General features: G+C 37.3%; 1 protein-coding gene across 1 annotated transcript in view; it reads right to left on the bottom strand.

Moving 5' to 3' along the window:
- DNAH12 (dynein axonemal heavy chain 12) overlaps positions 1 to 20,788 on the bottom strand; it is a 238,947-nt gene that overhangs the window by 28,697 nt on the left and 189,462 nt on the right. The window contains exons 60-62 of the mRNA XM_015446091.4: positions 20,304 to 20,444; positions 4,245 to 4,403; positions 3,931 to 4,075 (exon numbers count right to left, since the gene is read on the bottom strand). Coding sequence (XP_015301577.3) covers positions 3,931 to 4,075; positions 4,245 to 4,403; positions 20,304 to 20,444 — 445 coding nt within the window. The remainder of the gene's footprint in view (positions 1 to 3,930; positions 4,076 to 4,244; positions 4,404 to 20,303; positions 20,445 to 20,788) is intronic.

Genomic DNA, 20,788 nt, shown 5'->3' on the forward strand with positions numbered 1-20,788 from the left:
TACTTAGATACCATTTTTAACCTATTGAATTGTTATATAAATGAGTCAAAGATGGCCTGTAAGACCATGATATCCTGATATTTGGTCAAATAGCAGTCTACATGTTGCTGTGAAGGTATTTTTGGATGAGATTAATATTCAAATTAGTAGATTTGGAGTAAAGCAGATTGCCCTCCATAATGTGGTGGGCCGCATACAATCAGTTGAAAGCCTTAAGAAAGAAGAAAGCCTGATTTCTCCTGAGAAAGAGGACCTTTTGCCAGCAAACTGCCTTTGGACTCGAGTTACAACATCAACTCCTCCTTGAGTTTCCAGCCTGCCAGCTTACTGTGCAAATTCACCAGCTTCCACAATCACACCAGCCAATTCCTTTCAGAAAATCCAATCAATCGATCAATCAATTCCCCTCCCCTTTTGTTTTATTTCTGGAGAACAGAGGGAAAGAAGTAGAAGACCTGAATAATATAGGCGTTAATTACATTTAGTTTAACTCAATTCAATTCAACTTAATTCACAGACATTTGTTGAGCTTCTACCATCTGCCAGACATTGCTCTAAATCCTGGTGATATAGAGCAAAATAATATATGAGTCTTGACCTCAAGAAGCTCATAGTCTAGTGGGAGGTCCTAAAACATAAGCAGACAATTATTGTACATTCTAATGGGTTAAGTGCTATGGTATATAAGCACAGGCTTCCAGACATGGCAGACGAAGCAAAAACCCTACACGTGGTATTGAAACAATATCTCTACTGCCCATCAGGGAGCCATTCTGTAAAGTGAAAATAGGCAGGTGTTCCCAGATACAAAGCTATTAAGTCTTCACCATGAACAAGGGAGGCTACTGGTGATAATGAATAAAGCATTGTTTAGGGGCTCCAGGGACTTAAAGGGACTCTCTAGTGAGAGCAGAACAAACATACACAGACACATATGCACACACAACTAACTATCTGGGAAGAATGAGGTGAGTATTAACAATGTACAAAGGTCTTTGGGAGTCAGGGTAAGGGGTAAAACATGTAGGCCTCTGTTTAAATCTACTCAGAGACAGAGCATTAGATAATGTTCCTTGTGAGACTTTACTAAAACTGTAAATTTTTTTTTTTTTTAAAGAAGGAAGAAACGAAGGGACTATTGCAATCACTTTCAACACCTTCATATTTTTCATGGTGTAGGTGAAGTGACTTACTGGTAAAGATTCTTTCCTCAAACAAACCTTCATTAGACAGGCTTCTCTGAGCCCTTTTTTCTATGAGGACTGTCTTCAAGAGCCCAGTTGTAGCAAGAATCCTGCTAGCCAGTTTAGTGAGAGTCCCCCACACTCTCCATCTGATCATCCTCCGTATCTGGTCAAATTCCTCATACCCTGCCATCACCCAGGTGGTGTCTCATCACCCTGGCCTGCTTTCAGCACGAATTCTGTTAGGTCAGTGTAGCAAGAATTCCCCCTATCCTTGATGTCTCTTCTTAGTAATTTCCCCCCACCCTGCTCCTTGACTATAAATCCCCAACTGTCTCTGCTGTATTTGGAACTAAGCCTGAGCTCTCTTTCCTACTGTGATAATCTTGAACAAAGTCTTCCTTACTGCTTTAACATTTGTCATGAATAATTTTTTTTAACATTACTCAAAGTTTAAACTAGATGTATGAACATGGTTTTTTGTTTTCTATTACAAAATTATCCTTTTGTAATACTATGATCACCTTTCTTAAATTTGTGAAAACTGGTATCAACCTACTTATCTTACCTTTAGAAAGATTTCTGTGCATGTTTGAACTAATAAAATTGTGACATGTACAAAATTTTCTGCCATCGTCTACTTTCAGCTATGATGTGGTTATAGGGATTGGATTTACTCTACCACCACAAACAACTTAAAAAACAGGCACAATTAATGAAACAACCATTTTTGCATAGGGGGCAATAGGTGGTGTACGACTGTGATCACTGAGAAAAAGAAAACAAAGTGAACGCTATCCTCTCAGCTTTCTTCTTGGAGGTATGCTAGACTGTGGAACAGGGAGAGTGACTAAGGCAGAGCAATGCAGTGATGCTGAGTTGGGAAAACAAGAAAAAGACTACAAAGGGGCCAAGGCTGCTGAAATTGCAGAGTTCTAATTAGGATAGAACTGCCCAGGAAGAGTTCAGAAATCTACTCACAGTACCTCTGAATCCTTGCTGAACACTATGGTGTGTATGCATGAGACCAAGCAAAGAGCATCTGAGGAGCTGTAACCAGGAGATCTGGGGAGCTACCACTCTTCATGAAGGTTGTGACTCATTCAGGTTCCCAAAAGCCATAGAGAGTCCTTAGTGATCGCCTGGAGCATTCAGTAAAGGCCCCAGACAGGTGGCACTTTAGTAGAGCTAAATTAATGCATTGAATAAAGGCTATTCTAGACCAGTCCTAACAAATCTTAAACAATATTTGAAAGGAACAATTCAAACTTCAGTAATTTAACTACATAACCACAGAGGTTGACAAACTTTCTATAGAAGGCCAGATAGGAAATATTTTAGGTTTTGTGGGACATATACAGGTTCTGTTGCATGATTTTTAAAATTATTTTTTATGAGACAGAGTCTCTCTCTGTCACCCAGGCTGGAGTGCAATGGTTTGATCTCGTATCACTGCAACCTCTACCTCCCAGGTTCAAGAGATTCTCTTGCCTCAGCCTCCCCAGCTCAAACTGCTGACCTCGTGATCTATCTGCCTCAGCCTCCCAAAGTGCTGGGATTACAGGCATGAGCCACCGTGCCTGGACGCATGTTCTTTTTAAGGCAACTTTTTTTTTTTTTTTTTTTGAGACAGAGTCTTGCTCTGTCGCCCAGGCTATAGTGCAGTGGTGTGATCTCTGCTCACTGCAACCCCCGCCTTCCCAGTTCAAGTGATTCTCCTTCCTCAGCCTCCTGAGTAGCTGAGACTACATGCATGCACCACTATGCCTGGCTAATTTTTGTATTTTTGGTAGTGACAGGGTTTCACCATCTTGGCCAGACTGGTCTTGAACTCCTGACCTCAAGTGATCTGTCCTCCTCGGCCTCCCAAAGTGCTGGGATTACAGGCATGAGCCACTGTGCCCAGCCAAAACTACTCTTTAAAAATATAAAAAACATTCTCAGTTCATGGGCCAGGCCAAAGAGGTCATGGGGCTAGATTTGTCCCACAGGTGTTTGTTGACCCCTGATCTAGCAGGACAGAACTCAACAATCTTTATAGGAAAATGAAATTAACTCATCAACAATGTGATATTCACAATGCCCAATATCCAATCAAACATTATTAGACATGCCAAGAAGCAGGAAAACATGTATAACTAAAAGTAAAATCAGTCAATAGAAATAGATCCAGAAATTATGGAATTATTAGTCAGTAATTTAAAAACAGTTCTTATAACTGTGTCCAACTCTTTAGAAGAAAATATTAGCAGATTAAAAAGAGAAATAGGATACAGAAAAAGAACCAAACAAATTTTTTAGAGATGAAATATACAATTACTAAAATTTAAAAATTAATCGAATGGGATTTGTAGCAGATTAGACAATACAAAAGAAGAAATCAACAAATGTAAAGACAGCAACAGAAACTACCCAGACTGACGCAAGGAGATACCAAGGCTTGAAAAATAATTAACAAAGTATCAGTTACATTATATTACATTACATGGCATCATATTAAGCAATCTAATGTATATGCAGTTGAAATCCTGGGTGGGGTGAAATAACATTTGAAGAAATAATAACCAAAAACATTCCCAAACTGAGGAAAACAGTAATCCCACAGATCCAAATCCAAGGAGCTCAACAAACTGTAAGCTGGATAATCAATCTGAGAGTTAAAGAATCAAATAACAGTAATTTTAAGCCTAGTACTTCATAAATGGCAAATTATCTGGGTTCCAAATAGAACACATTGGTCTTTTACCTTATCGGGTCTTAAACACCGAAGAATTATTATTTTCTGTAGTTCCTTTAGGTTCTTATCCATTGGTGCTGGAAATTTAGCATTATGTGGCTCTTTACTGTCATAGATTTTCCGCCATTCATCTATATGTTCACAAAAATGTTGCCTAATAGAAAAAAGCTTAAGAATTATTCTTTTTATTGGGAAAAACTTAAAAGAGATTGTTGAACAAGGAGTAGAAACCAGACAGCTATAGGACCATTTAAAAATCACTAGATTGAAGAACAAGTTTACCTATTGCCATTCAGTGATAAATCATCAAATTTAACAGTTACCTGAGCCCTCTGAAGGCAGGAAATTCACTTGCACGACAAATTTCCTCCCAGCTTTTGTCCTGTAGCCAAGTTGGATCAGGATTTTTCTCAGCACTTTTAAGACTTACCCCTCCAGTTAAAAGAAACATCAGTTCCTGGTATTCAATCTCTTTCCTTGCCCTGTATTCCCAAAATAAGGACTGTTATACAATTGTTGGTTTTAAAATTGAATATCAATTTCTGCTTTTATAATCTGGATAGAATAACTTAGACTGTACTTACCCACCTGCTGTAAACAACTAGAAAACTGGACAAAATTAATGAAACAACTGTTTTTTGAAATTGTACAATAGCCAGTGCAGGACTGTGGCCTCTGAGAGAAGAGAGATGAATAAGGTGACCCCTGTTCCTCAGCGGTGTGCCTAGAGGCACTTTCTAGACTACAGAACAGGGAGGTGTGATCAGAATCAGAGCTTTGCAGTATTGCTGAGTTGAGGAAACCAGCATTAAGTTCTCCTCAACAGTATCGCTGAGTTGAGGACATCAGCATTAGGGAAAGCTTAGGTGCTGGAGTTTGTGAGCAGAGGAGGAAGAGGAATGGAAAAGGTGAATGAACATCTTAAACATCTACAGAGGTGCTCTCTTGGTTCTACTGATAAATACAGCCAGGCATTGCTCATAGAATTCTTAGTCACACATTGTAAGAAGTGCGTTGTTAGGTGATTTCATCATTGTGTGAACACCATAACGTGTACTTACACAAATCTAGATGGTGTATATGGTATAGCCTGTTGTTCCTAGGCTATAAATCTGTACAGCATGTTACTGTACTGAATGCAGTACACAGCTGTAACATAATGGCATGTATTCATGTATCTAAACATAGAAAAGAACAGTAAAAATATGGCATTATTATAATCTTATGGAACCACCATTGCATATGCACTTTGTTGCTGACTGAAATATTGTAATGTGGCACATGACTGTACTAAGGCATGCATCAGTAAGGTAAAATTCTAGGAAGCCAGCAAAAGAACATCTAACGGGCTATAAACTAAATAGCTCCTAGAGATCACACAAGACTAGGAAATATAAGTTCTTGCCAACCAGAGTTGAGTCCTTGTTCAACACCAGAGGAATTCAGGTCTCCTTAGTAGTGAAGCTAACATAGCCTTAGAGTAAAGGTTACTCTAAAACTACTATAAGAAAGTTTAAATACAAGTTGTCTTTTTTTTTTAATTTTTTTTATTTTTTTATTTTTTTAAGAGATGGGGTCTTGCTCTGTCATCCAGCCTGGAAGTGCAGTGGTACAATCATAGTTCACTGCAGCCTCAAACTTCTGAGCTTAAGCAATCCTCCTGGCTTAGCCTTCTGAGTAGCTGAGATTAGAGGTGTGGGCCACTGCACCTAGCATAAGTCTTGAAAAGATCAAACTAACCCAGTAGTAATTTAACTACCTGAAAAGTGAAGTCTAAAGCTCTTTAAAGGAATACAAAATTTCCAGCATTTACCAATATAAAATTCACAACATCCATAACCAGGAAAAAAATTGGTCTTAGATGTAGATGTAGAAGTGAAAGAGACAATTCAACTAGCCAATGAGAATGTTAAAATAGTTATTATAAACATGCCAAAGGAGTTAAAGCAAAGCATGAACATAATAGAAGAAATAGGCAATATTAAATAGACCAAACACAACTCCTAAAAATAAAAATACATAATCTGTTACAGGAATAGAAAAAAAACCCTAAAGATACAAATATAAAAATTGAGATATTTACTTATTTATTTTCCAGATGTATAGATATTGAAAAGATTCATTACAAGTAGACCTACACTACAAGATATCTTAGGGGAAGTTTCAGATAGTTGGAACTCTGGATCAACACCAAAGAATAAAGAACAACAGAAATGGTAACTTTGTGGGTAAACATAAAATATTTTTTAAAAAATCATTAATATTTAAGTGTCTGTAAAAGATAATGTCAGGAATTTGGAAGTCATCACTCACATCCTCACAATAAGAAAAAAGCTGAACAAACTGAAAATCAGCAACTTTTCTTAGATGCATCAGAGAACTGAGGTCATACAGCTAACTCACTACCTCCTAACTGGGAAGAGACGGATAAATACAGAGAATCCTAAATTACTTGAGCAGAAGCTCAGGTTATTATCAATAATAACCTTGAATGTAAACAAATTAAATCCCCCAATTAAAATATATAAACTGGCTAACTGAATAAAGAATACCCAACTATATGCTGCCTACATGAAACTCACCTCACCTGAAAAGACAGAGACTGACAGTAACAGGATGAAAAGAGATATTCCACACCAACGAAAACCAAAAGGAAGCAGGAGTATCTATATTTACATCAGAAAAAACAGACTTTAAGTTAAAAAGTACAAAGAGACAAATAATAATATTATATAATAATAAGGGGATCAATTCAGCAAGAGAATATAACAACTGTAAAAATACATGCACCTGGCCAGGCGCGGTAGCTCACGCCTGTAATCCCAGCACTTTAGGAGGCCGTGGGCAGCAGGACTGCTTGAGCCCAGGAGCTCCAGACCAGCCTGGGTCACATAGGGAGACCCTCTATTTTAATAATAATATTTTTTAATCTATTTTGTTATTTTTTTTATTTTTATTTTATTTTATTTTATTTTGAGACAGAGTCTAGCTCTGTTGCCCAGGCTGGAGTGCAGTGGCCGGATCTCAGCTCACTGCAAGCTTCGCCTCTCGGGTTCACGCCATTCTCCTGCCTCAGCCTCCCGAGTAGCTGGGACTACAGGCGCCCACCACCTCGCCCGGCTAGTTTTTTGTATTTTTTAGTAGAGACGGGGTTTCACCGTGTTAGCCAGGATGGTCTCGATCTCCTGACCTCGTGATCTGCCCGTCTCGGCCTCCCAAAGTGCTGGGATTACAGGCTTGAGCCACCGCGCCCGGCCAATAACATTTTTTTAAAAGAGAAAACTTTTCAGCCAGGCACGGTGGCTTACAACTGTAATCCCAGCACTTTGGTGTGGGCAGCAAGCCACCCAGGTACTGAGGCAAGAGACCGAGGGCACGAGCTGTTCCAGTATAATAAAATATATAAAATAACAAGTTATACTAGATATAGATCATAGATATGATTATATACAAGTATCACTAATCATTAGTTTGTAGTAATTACTCTTTATTCCAATATTATAATAATTCTTGCTCTACAATCATAACCTAGGAAAAACCAGGCCATACAGAGATAGGAGCTGAAGGGATATGGTGAAAAGGGACCAGAAGACAAGAGTGTGAGCCTTCTGTTATGCCCAGACAGGGCCACCAGAGGGCTCCTTGGTCTAGCGGTAATGCCAGCGTCTGGGAAGACGCCCGTTACCAAGCAGACCGTGGTCTAGCAGTAGCATCAGTGCCAAGGAAAAGCACCCGCTACTTAGCAGACTGGGAAAGGGAGTCTCCCTTTCCCCGGGGGAGTTTAGAGAAGACTCTACTCCACCACCTCTTGTGGAGGGCCTGACATCAGTCACGCCCGCCTGCAGTTGTCTGGAGGCCTGAACATCTCCCTGTGATGCTGTGCTTCAGCGGTCACACTCCTGGTCCACTTTCATGTTCCTGTATACCTGGCTCTGCCTTCTAGGTAGCAGTAGCAGAATTAGTGAAAGTATTAAAAGTCTCTGAAATGCAGAAATAATGGCATAAGCTGTCTCTCCTCTCTCTCTCTCTCTTTTCTCTCTCTCTCTCTGCCTTGGCTGCCAAACAGGGAAGGGGCCCTGTCCAGCGAACACGTGACACACATGATCTTACCTATCATTGGAGATGGCTCACACTCCTTACCCTGTCCCCTTGTTTTGTATCCAATAAATAAGAGCGCAGCCTAGCATTTGGGGCCACTACTGGTCTCCATGTCTTGGTGGTCCCCTGGGCCTAACTGTCTTTTCTTTTATCTCTTTATCTTGTGTCTTTATTTCTATGATCTCTCATCTCGGCACACGGGGAGAAAAACCCACAGACCCTGTAGGGCTGGTCCTTACACTTTGGGAGGCGAAGGTGGGCAGATTACCTGAGGTCGGGAGTTCGGGACCAGCCTGACCAACATGGAGAAACTCTGTTTCTACTAAAAATAGAATATTAGCCGGGCATGGTGATGCATGCCTATAATCCCAGCTACTTGGGAGGCTGAGGCAGGAGAACCACTTGAACCTGGGAGGCAGAGGTTGTGGTGAACCAAGATTGTGCAATTGCATTCCAGCCTGGGCAAGAAGAGTGAAACTCTGTCTCAAAAAACAACAACAACAAAAACCAAAACAAAAACCAACACCAGAGCACCTAGATATATAAAGCAAATATTATTAGATCTAAAGGTAGAGGTAGACCCCAATACAATAAGCTGGAGACTTTAACACCCCACTCTAGGCAGAAAGTCAACAAAAAAACTGCAAATTTGAACTGTACCATAGACCAAAGAGACCTAAAAGACATTTACAGAACAATTCACAGTAGTTGCAGACTACACATTCTCTTCATCAGCACATAAAACATTCTCCAGGATTGGCCATACGTTAGGACACAAAAAAGAAACCTTAAAAGATTGTTTTAATTGAAGTAATACCAAGTATCTTATCTGACCACAATGGAATAAAAGTATACATCAGTAACAAGAGGAACACTCAGAACTATACAAATACATGAAAACTAAACAACACACTCCTGAGCAACCAATTGATTTTAAAAAAGAAATTAAGAGGGAAAGTAAAAAATATCTCACCCCTGTAATCCTAGCACTTTCGGAGAATGAGGCAGGCAGACTGCTTGAGCCCAGGGGTTCAAGACCAATCAGGGCAACATAGCAAAACCTTGTCTCTACAAAAAAAAAAAAAAAAAAAAGCAGAAAAAATTAGCCAAGTGTGGTGGCATATGCCTGCAGTCCCAGCTACTCGGGAGGCTGATGTAGGAGGATTGCTTGAGCCCAGGAGGTTGAAACCACAGTGAGCTGTGATCATGCCATTGCACTCCAGCCTGGGGGACAGAGTGACACCCTGTCTCAAAAATAAAAATTCCCTGAAGCAAATGAAAATAGAAACACAGCATACCAAAATGTATGGGACACAACAAAAGCCATGTTTAGAGCAAGTTTATAGTAAGTATAGCAAGAGGCAAGTTTATAGCAATAAATGCCTACATTAGAAAGTAGAAAGATTTCAAATCAATAAGCTAATGATGCACCTCAAGAAACTAGAAAAGAACAAACTCAAAATTAGGAAAAGGAAAAACATAAAAAGCAGAAATAAATGACATTGAGACTAAAAAAATAGAAAAGATCAATGAAACAAAAAGTTAGATTTTCAAAAACATCAACAAAATTGACAAAGCATTAACTAGACTAAGAAAAAAAGAGAGAAGACCCAAAAAAGGAAAATCACAAACAAAAGGAGACATTACAGTTGATACTGCAGAAATACAAAAGATCATCAGACACTATTATAAACAATTATAAACTAATCAATTTGAAAACTTAGAGAAAATGAGTAAATTTGTTGATACATACAACCTATCAAGATTGAACCAAGAAAAAATAGAAAACTTGAACAGATCAATAATGAGTAATGAGATTGAATCACAGTAATGAAAAGGAAATCAAGAAAGAAAAGTCCAGGACCAGATGTCTTCACTGCTGAATTCTACCAAACTTTTAAAGAACTAATATTCTTTAAAATTCTTCTCAAACTATTCCAAAAAATCGAAGGGGAGGGAATTCTTCCAAACCCATTTTACAAGACCAGCATAACCCTGACACCAAAACCAGATAAAAACAACATAAAAAAACTACAGACCAATATCTCTGAACATAAATGCAAAAATCCTCAACAAAATATAGTAAACCAAATTCAACAGCACATCAAAAATATCATACACTATAATCAAGTGGATTTATCCTAGGGATGCAAGGATTATTCAACCTACACAAATAATGTGATGCATCACAACAGAATGAAGGACAAAACCAATATGATCATCTCAATAGATCCAGAAAAAGCATTTGATAAAATTCAATATCCCTCATGATAAAAACTCTCAATAAATTAGGCACAGAAGCAAGTACCTTAACACAATAAAGGCCATATAAGACAAACCCACAGCTACCATCATACTGAACTGGAACAGGACAAGGATATCCACTCTCATCACTCTTATTCAACATATTAATAGTATTAAAAGTCTTAGCCAGAGCAATTATGCAAGGGAAAAAAATGAAGGGCATTCAAACTAGAAAGGGGGAAGTCAAATTGTCCTTCTTTGCAGATGACATGATTTTATATATAGAAAAACTTAGACTCTACCAAAAAACTCTTAAAACTAATAAATTCAGCAAAGTTGCAGGATATAAATACCAACATACAAAAATTGGTCATGTTTTTATATGAGAACAATGAACTAGCTGGAAAAGAAATCAAGAAAGTAATCCCATCTGCAAAAATTACAAAAAGTAAAATACCTAGGAATAAATTTAGCCAAGGAGGTGAAGGCTCTCTACAAGGAAAACTTTAAAAACACCAAAAAACAATGATGAAAGAAATTGAAGAAGACACCAAAAAATAGAATGACATCCCATCTTCATGGGCTAGAAAAATTAATATTGTTAAAATGACCATACTACCCAAGGTGATCAAAAGATTCAATGCACTCTCTTTCAATATACCAATGATGTTCTTCATAGAAATAGAAAAAAAAAATCCTAAAATTTGCACGGAACCACAAAAGATCCCAAATAGCCAAAACAATACTAAGCAAAATGAACAAAGCTAGATGCATCACAGTACCAGACTTCAAAATATACTACAAAGCTATATTAATGAAAACAGCATGGTACTGGCATATGATCAGACACATAGACCAGTGGAACAGAATAGGGAACCCAGAAATTAATCCACGTATCTACAGCCAACTGACTTTTGAGAAAGGTACCAAGAACACTGATTAGGGGAAGGACAGTCTCTTCAGTAAATGGTTCTGGGGAAAATTGGATATCCATACACAGAAGAACAAAACTAGACCATCTCCTCTTATTCTATACAAAAATCAACTCAAAATGGCTTAAAGACCTAAATGTAAAACCTGAAGCTATAAAATTACTAGAAGAAAACATGGGGAAATGCTTCAGGACATCAGTCCTGGAAAAGATTTTATGAATAAGATCTCAAAAGCACAGGAAACAAAAGCAAAATACAAATAAGTGGGATTATATCAAACTAAAAACTTCTGCACACCAAAAGACACAATCAACACAGTGAAAAGACAACCTATAGAATGGGAGAAAATATTTGCAAACTGGCCAGACACGGCGGCTTATACCTGTAATCCCAGCACTTTGGGAGGCTGAGACAGGTGGATCACAAGGTTTGAAACCAGCCTGACCAACATGGTGAAAACCCGTCTCTACTAAAAACACACACAAAAAATTAGCCAGGCATGGTGGTGGGTGCCTGTAATCCCAGCTACTGAGGAGGCTGAGGTAGGAGAATCACTTGAACCCAGGACGTAGAGGTTGCAGTGAGCTGAGATCGCGCCACTGTACTCCAGCCTGGGCGACAGACTGAGACTCCATCTCGAAAAAAAATAAAATAAAAGAAAAAGAAAAAGAAAAAGAAAATATCTGCAAACTATTCATCCATCAAGGAATTAATATACAGAATATACAAGGAACTCAAACATCTCAACAGAAAAAAAAAAAAATCTAATTTTTAAATGGGCAAATGAGTCTAGCATGGTGGTTCATGCCTGTAATCCCAGTACTCTGGGAGGCCAAGGCAGGTGGATCACTTTAACCCAGGAGTGCATGACTGGGCAACATAGCAAAACCCTCTCTCTACAAAAAGAAAAATACAAAAATTAGCCAAACGTGGTAGCATGTGCCTGTGTCCCAGCTACTTGGGAGGCTGGGGTGGGAGGATCACCTGAGCCAGGCAGGTGGAGGTTGGAGTGTGCCAAGAAAGTGCCACTGCACTCCAGCCTGGGCGACAAAGTGAGACTCTGTCTCAAAAGAAAAAAAAAAGGCAAATGATCTTAACAGACATTTCTCAAAAAACAAAACAAAACAAAACAAAACAAAAAAACCACACACACACACACACACACACACACACACACAAATGGCCAAAAACACATGAAAAAATGTTCATAATCACTAATAATTAGGGAAATGCAAATCAAAACCACAATGAGATATCATCTCACCCCAGTTAGAATGGCTATCATCAAAAAGCCAAAAAATACAAATGCTGGTGAGGATGCAGAGAAAAGGGAACTCTTATGCACTATTGCTAGAAATGTAAACTAGTAAAACCAGTATGGAGAACAGTACGGAGGTTCCTCAGAAAACTACAAATCAAACTACCGTATGATCCAGCGATCCCACGACCAGGCCTTTATCTAAAGGAAAGCAAATCATTATATTGAAGAGACATCTGCACCCTGATTTTTTTTGGTAGCACTATTCACAATAACCAAGGTATGGAATCAACCTAAGTGTCCAACAACAGATGAAGGGATACAAACAATGTCGTATACATACACAATGGAATACTATTCAGCCATAAAAAGAATGAAAATTTCTCATTTGTGGCAACATGAATGAAACTGAAAGACATTATGTTCAGTGAAATATGCCAGGAACAGAAAGTTAAACACCACATGTTCTCATAGGTAGAAGCTAAAAAAAGTTGATTTCATAGAAGTAAAAAGTAGAACAGAGTATACTAGAGGCTGGGAAACATAGGGAAAAGCAGGGAATAGGGAGAAATTTGTTAAAGGATACAAAAGAAGTTCTAGTATTCAGTGGCACTGTAGGATGAGTATAGTTAACAATAATATATTACATTTGACTCTTGAACAACCGACACGGAAGTTAAGATGCTGACCCCCCATGCGGTCAAAATTCATGTATAATTTTTGACTCCCCCAAAACTTAACTACTAATTGTCTATTGTTGACTGAAAATCTTACTGATAGTCAATTAGTATATATTTTACATGTTATATGCATTACATACTATATTCTTATAATAAAGTACACCAGAAAAAGAAAATATTATCAAGAAAATCATAAGACAAATGCATTTACAGTATATACTGTATTTATCGATACTATAAGTTTACATAATCTGTTTACAAGATGAAATGTCTGTCCGAAATGGTGGGTAACTATGGCTGCAGACCTCAACTTATGGTAAATATCAAACAATTCCATTTTTTCTTGTAATGTAATGGACTCTTCTCTGTCTCTTGGGAGAACTTCCAGGAAAACTACAAACCAAAATCTCTCATGAAAATAGACACAAAAATCCTCGACAAAATATTAGCAAATCAAATCCAATAATGCATACAAAGAATTATACACTAGTGGCACTTTGTTCTATGTTATTCCAAGTTTGTGATATTGTACTAAACACAAAGAAAAATACACGAGAACCATGAAGAGATCACTTTTTACTGCTATACCCAATGTACTGAAGAGATGAACTGCTCTTGAGATGATGAGCATCACCTGACATTTTAAGTGGATAATCATAACACTTAAGCTCACATCAACAGCAACAGGATGGGGCTACAAAATTATCACAGTAGTACAGTGTGTGCTACAGTTAATTTTATGCAATTATGATTTGATACTGCATCTTTATATTTGTTTACATTTCTTGACTGCAAATGATGCCATGCATGGACTGTAAGTGTGTGAGTTTTGATAAATTTTAACTTTTTATAATAGATTTGTGTATATTTTATGGTAGTAAATGATAAAAATAGACTAGTATCTACAAGTATTTTATGTATTTATGACATACCCAATCTTAAGTTTTTGAGTGTTTCTGGCTAGGCAGCTCATCTGTGTTTTTCCAAAGTGTCACAAATCTTAAAAAATTTTTTCCAATATATATATTTTTTAAATCCATGTATAAGTGGACTGGTGTAGCTGAAACCCATGTTGTTCAAGGGTCACTTGTATGTATTTTCAAATAACTAGAAGAGAGAATACTGAATGTTCCTATAGCACAAAGAAGTGATAAATGTTTCAGATGATGGATATGCTCATTACCCTGATCTGATCACTATAACCTGTATGTTCTGAAATAGTACTATGAAACTGAAAAATACATACAATTATTATGTGCTAATTAAAAGATACAAAAATGAAAATAACAGCTGTGCAAAATAATAATAGCAACAATGTATTTGATGACTATGGCTATGGATAAGTGAAATGAATGACCACAATGTTACAAGGGAGAGTGGGAGGGGAAACTGGAGTTACAAAGTAATTGCAGGAAGTGGTATAGTGTTATTTGAATGAGGACTTAGATAGATTAGTTGTAAATGTACATTGCAAACTCAAGGGCAATAACTAAAAGTTTTTTTTAAGAAGCAAGTATAATTGATCTGCTAAGAGAAGAGAAAAAATGAAATCATACCAAATAGCTAAAACCAGAGAAGACAGAAAAATAGAAGATAAAAACAGTAACAACAACAACAGAACAAGGGTAATGAATAGGAAACAGTAACATATATGGTAGATATTAATCCAACTGTATCAGTAATCAGTTTAAATGTCAATGATCTAAATACATCAATTAAAAGACAGGTTGTCAGAGTGGATCCAAAAGCAAGACCCAACTATATGTTGTCTACAGGAAGCCCACTTTGAACCATATAAAAACACAGATACATTAAAAGTAGAGATAGAGAAAGATATACCATGCTAACACTAATGAAGGGGAGGTAAGGTAGTTATATTGATTTCAGACTAAGAAGACTTCAGAGTAAGGAAAATTATTGGGAATTAAGAGGAGCATTACATAAAGATAAAGAAGTCACAGTCTCCCAAAACTCTCACAAGGAAAAATAGATAATATGAATAGACTTGTATCTATTAATGAAATTGAATCAATAATTAATAATCATCTAAAACAGAAAGCACCAAGCCCAGATGGGTCCACTGAAGAATTCTACTAAACGTATAGGAAGAAATTAAACCAATTCCACCATGTCTTTCAGAAAATAGTGGAAGAAATACTTCCTAACTGGTTCTTTGAGGTCAGTATTACCTAATACCAGAGCCAAGCAAGACATTACAAGAAAGGAAAACTGCAATTCAAAATCTTTCATAAAAACAGATGCAAAAATCCTCAACAAAAGGAGCATAATATTAGCAACAAAATATTAGCAAATCAAATCCAATAATGTATGGAAAGAATTATACACCATGATTAAGCAGGATTTATTGTAGGTATGAAAGGCTGATTTAACAAGTAAAAATTAATTAATGTAATTCATCATAGCAAGAGAGTAAAGAAGTAAAACCATATGATCCTATCAAAATATGCAGAAAAAACATTTGCGAGCTGGGCACAGTGGTTCACACCTACAATCCCAGCACTTTGGGAGGCCAAGGCAGGCAGCTCACTTGAGGTCAGGAGTTCATGACTAGCCTGGCCAACATGGTAAAACCCTGTCTCTACTAAAAATACAAAAATTAGCCAGGCTTGATGGCAAGTACCTGTAATCCCAGCTACTCGGAAGGCTGAGGCAGGAGAATCAATTGACCCCAGGAGGTGGAGGTTGCAGTGAGCCGAGACGAGATAGAACCACTGTACTCCAGCCTGGATGAGAGATCAAGAATCTGCCTCAAAAAAAAAAAAAAAAAAAGCAAAAGACCTGAACAGACATTTCACCAAAGAAGATATATAGTTGGCAAATAAGAATAGGAAAAGATGCTCAACATCACATTTCATTAGGAAATTCCAAATTAAAATGAAATATCACTAAACACTATTAAAACGGCCACTTTCCAAAATAGGCAACATGAACTCTTATTCATTACTGGTGGAGATGCTAAATGTTACGGCCACTCAGGAAGACAGTTTGGTAGTTTTTTACAAAACTAAACATACTCTTACCATACAATCCAGCTGTTGCACACCTGGTACTTACCCAAAGGAGTTGAAAACTTATGTTCACACAAAAACTTACACATGAATGTTTGTAGCATATTTATTCATAATTGCCCAAACTTAGGAGCAACTAAGATGTCCATCAGTAGGTTAATGAATAAACTGTAGTACATCCAAACAATGGAATATAATTCAGCACTAAAAAGAAATAAGCCATCAAGCCATGAAAAGACATGGAGGAACCTTATTACTAAGAGAAAAAAAGCCCATCTGAAAAGGCATACATAGTGCATAATTCCAACTATATAACCCTCTGGAAATGACAAAACTAAACCATGGAGATAACAAAAGAATCAGTGATTGGCAGGGTTGAGGGGAGGGAGGGCTGAACAAATAGAACATAGAGGATTTTTAGAGCAGTGAAACTATAATGATAGACATATGACATTATACACTTGTCAAAATTGATAGGTACATAACACCCAGAGTGAAGCCTGATGTTAGCTATGAACTTACTTATGAGTGACAATGATATGTCAATGAAAGCTCATAGATTCTAACAAATATATCACACTGGTAAGGGGTTTTGTTAGTGTAGGAGGTTGTATATAAGAAATCTCTGTGTCTTCTGCTCAGTTTTGCTGTGGATCTAAAGTTGCTCTACAAAATAAAGCCTTTTCAAAAAAAAGGACGGGCAAGACATAGAAAACTATGAAACATTATAGAGTGAAATGAAAAAGAACTAAGGAAAATGGAGTGACATATTATGTTCTTAGACTGAAACACTCAATATTATAAAATTGTTAATTTCCCACAAACTGATTTACAGTTCCAATGCACTCCTAATCAAAACTTCAGCATATTACTAGGTATCTTTCCACTTTGGACTTGACCGGATGATGCTAATATTTATATGGAAATGCAAAGATCCAAGAATAAGAAAGACACTCTTGTATAAAAGAAGAACAAACAAATGCAACAAAAATAAAGATAAATAGATGGGACTTAATTAAACTAAAAACCTTCTGCACAGCAAAAGAAATAATCAGCAGAGTTAACAGATAATCCACAGAGTGGGAGAAAATCATCACAATCTATACATCTGGCAAAGGATTAATATCCAGAATCTACGAAGAACTCAAACAAATTAGCAAGAAAACAACAACAACAACAACAACAAACAATCTCATTTAAAAAGTGGGCTAAGGACATGAATAGACAATTCTCAAAAGAAGATATATGGTCAACAGGCATATAGAAAAATGGCCAACAAGCATATGGAAAAATGCTCAACATCACTAATTATCAGGGAAATGCAAATCGAAACCACAACATGATACCACCTCACTCCTGCAAGAATGGCCATTAAAAAAAAAAAAAAATAGATGTTGGCATGGATGTGGTGAAAAGGGTACACTTTTACACTGTTGGTGGGAATGTAAACTAGTACAACCACTATAGAAAACAGTGTGGAGATTCTTTAAAGAGCTAAAAGTAGATCTACTGTTTGATCCAGCAATCCCACTACTCAGCATCTACCCAGAGGAAAAGAAGTCAGTATATGAAAAAGACACCTTACACGTGTTTATAGCAGCACAATTTGCAATTGCAAAAGTATGAAACCAGCCCCAATGTCCATCAATCAACAAGTAGATAAAGAAAATGCAATATATATATATATATATATATATACACCACGAAATACTACTCAGCCATAAAAAGGAACAAAATAATGGCATTTGCAGCAACCTGGATGGAATTGGAGACTATTACTTTATTTATTTATTTTTAGACAGAGTCTCACTCTGTAGCCCAAGCTGGAATGCAGGGGCGCTATCTCGGCTTACTGCAACCTTTGCCTCCAAGGCTCAACCGATTCTTGCCTCAGCCTCCTGAGTAGCTGGGATTACAGGCATGTGCCACCACGCCTGGCTAGTTTTTTTGTATTTTTAGTAGAGACAGAGTTTCACGATGTTGCCCTGGGTGGTCTTGAGCTCCTGAACTCAGGTGATCCACTTGCCTCGGCCTCCCAAAGTGCTGGGATTACAGGCATTAGCCACCACACCTGGCTTGGAGCCTATTATTCTAAGCGAAGTAACTCACTTCACTTACTGTAATGTAAAAGCAAACTTCTTATGTTCTTACTCATATAAGGGAGCTATGCCATGAGGTCATAAAGGCATAAGAATGGTACATTGGACTTTGGGGACTTGGGAGAAACTGTGGGGGGGGGCGGTGGAGAGGGATAAGAGACTACACATAGGTGCTCTGGTGATGGGTGCACCAAAATCTCAGAAATCACCACTAAAGAACTTATTCATGTAACCAAACACCACCAGTTCCCCCAAAAACCAGTTGAAATAAATAAAAAATTAAAGAACAAGATGAAACACTATCAGACATCAAGATTAATTACAGACAAACACATTAATGGAACTGAATAGACAGTCCAGAAACAGATCTAGACATATGAATTTATTATTTATGGCAAGGAAGGCACTACAGAGCAGTAGGGAAAAGGCCAGTCTTTTCAACAAGTGGAGAGCTACATGGAAAAAATGTAAAATTTGACATTTCCTTAGACCATGCACACACATCAGTTGCATGTGGCTTGTACATCTAAATGTGAAAGGCATAATAAAGCTTCCAGATGGTTATATAGGAGAATACCTTCATAATATTGGGCTGTGAAAAGAGTTTTCACAAAGCAAGAACCATAAATCAGACTATATTAAAATTAAGAACTTGTGTTCAGCAAAAGGCAGCATTAAGAGAAAGAGAAAGCAAACTAGAGTGAGTGCCAATTTGTCACACAATTAAATAATTGTCAAGGGATTTGTGTCTAGAATATATAAAGAACTCATACAAATCCCTAAGAAAAACCCCATAAATAGGCAAGTGATGTGAACAAGTACACTAGAAGATTTCCAAGTGGCCTATAAACATGAACTAGTGTTCAACTTCATTAGTCATCAGAGAAATATAAATTCAAACCATGATTCAATAATATGTACCACATACCAAAATAGATTTCTTTTAAACAATATAAAACATTGGTGGGGGCCAGGCGCGGTGGCTCACACCTGTAATACCAGCACTTTGGGAGGCCGAGGTGGACAGATCACGAGGTCAGGAGTTTGAGACCAGCCTGGCCAACATAGTGAAACCCTGTCTCTACTAAAAATACAAAAATTAGCCAGGCATGGTTGTACACACCTGTAGTCCCAGCTACTCTGGAGGCTGAGGCAGGAGAATCACTTGAACCCAGGAGGCAGAGGTTGTGGTGAGCCGAGATCCCACAACTGCACTCCAGCCTGGGCAACAGAGCGAGACTCCATCTCAAAACAAACAACAACAACAACAACAAAAAGAACAAAAATAAAACGTTGGTGGGGATCTGGTGCAATGGAACGCTCAAATTCTGTTAATGGGATGTAAACTGGTACAATCATTCTGGAAAACAATTTGTAACTTTCTTTCTAGGCATCTTCCCAAAAGAAATGTGTGCACGTGTGCCCCTACATTTATACACAAGATTGTTCATAGCACCATTACTTACACTAGTGCCAAACTGGAAACAACCCATCTGTTCATTGAGTAGACAGGTAAACATCAATGTATTCTTCTAATGGAATACTGTAAAGCAGTCACAGCAAATGAACTAGCCTCATGCTACGACACGGATGAGTCTCATGAAAGTAATGTTGAGGAAAAGAAGCCAGATAAAAGAATAAAGAATACATATTACTTGCTTATATATGTCAAACTAAACTGCAGTGTTTTAAGTGAGTATAGTAGTTACCTTTTTGGGGAGTAAGGAGGTGGTAACTGAAAGGAGTACAAGTGCTTCAAGGATGGTGGGGAAATGTTCTATTTCATCACCAGATCTTCCCTTTGTAAGAATTTGTTGAACTGTACATTAATACTCTGTGAACTTTTCTGTGTTATGTAAATTTTAAAAATTAAATAAACACCAATACTATTATAGAAGCTATTGTTATCAGTGAAATGCACAAGTAAAATCATGACTTAAGCAAAGAAAAATATAGCCTTCTGTGAGAAGATACATTTACAGATTTGATTTTCCAGGGAGGTTTTAAAAATAAATAAGTTATGGAAAAAGCAAGTAACTTACAGAAGAAGATTGGCACATAATAAAAAGGAAAATAACAGCTTGTCCTTCTCAAATAGTGATCGGCATATATTACAATATAAGTTGTATGTGAAGTGGTCATTTAAATATCGTAGGCGCTTTTCCAAAATCTTGGATTTGTTACTAAAAGTTAAAAAGAAGGAAAATGTATTGTCAAACAAAACTAGGAAAATATAAGCAATGTGAATTAACATATGCACTTTTTATTTTACGAAAGTATCACTATTAAAAACATATAAAGACACACACATAAGGGCACGTAAAACTGGTGAAATCTGAATAAGCTCTATGGGTTGTAACCATGTCAGTTTCTTGGTTGTACTATAGGCAAGATACTAGCATTGGAGAAACAAAATGAAAGGTACATGAAACCTCTCTGCACATATTTTTCTGTGTGCAACTTGTCATGAGTCCATAAGTATTTTAAAATAAAAAGTTTTAAAATGTAGGGTATAATTTTCTGAGAA

Source organism: Macaca fascicularis, chromosome 2, assembly GCF_037993035.2.
Source record: "Macaca fascicularis isolate 582-1 chromosome 2, T2T-MFA8v1.1".
In the NCBI taxonomy this organism is placed as follows: Eukaryota; Metazoa; Chordata; class Mammalia; order Primates; family Cercopithecidae; genus Macaca; species Macaca fascicularis.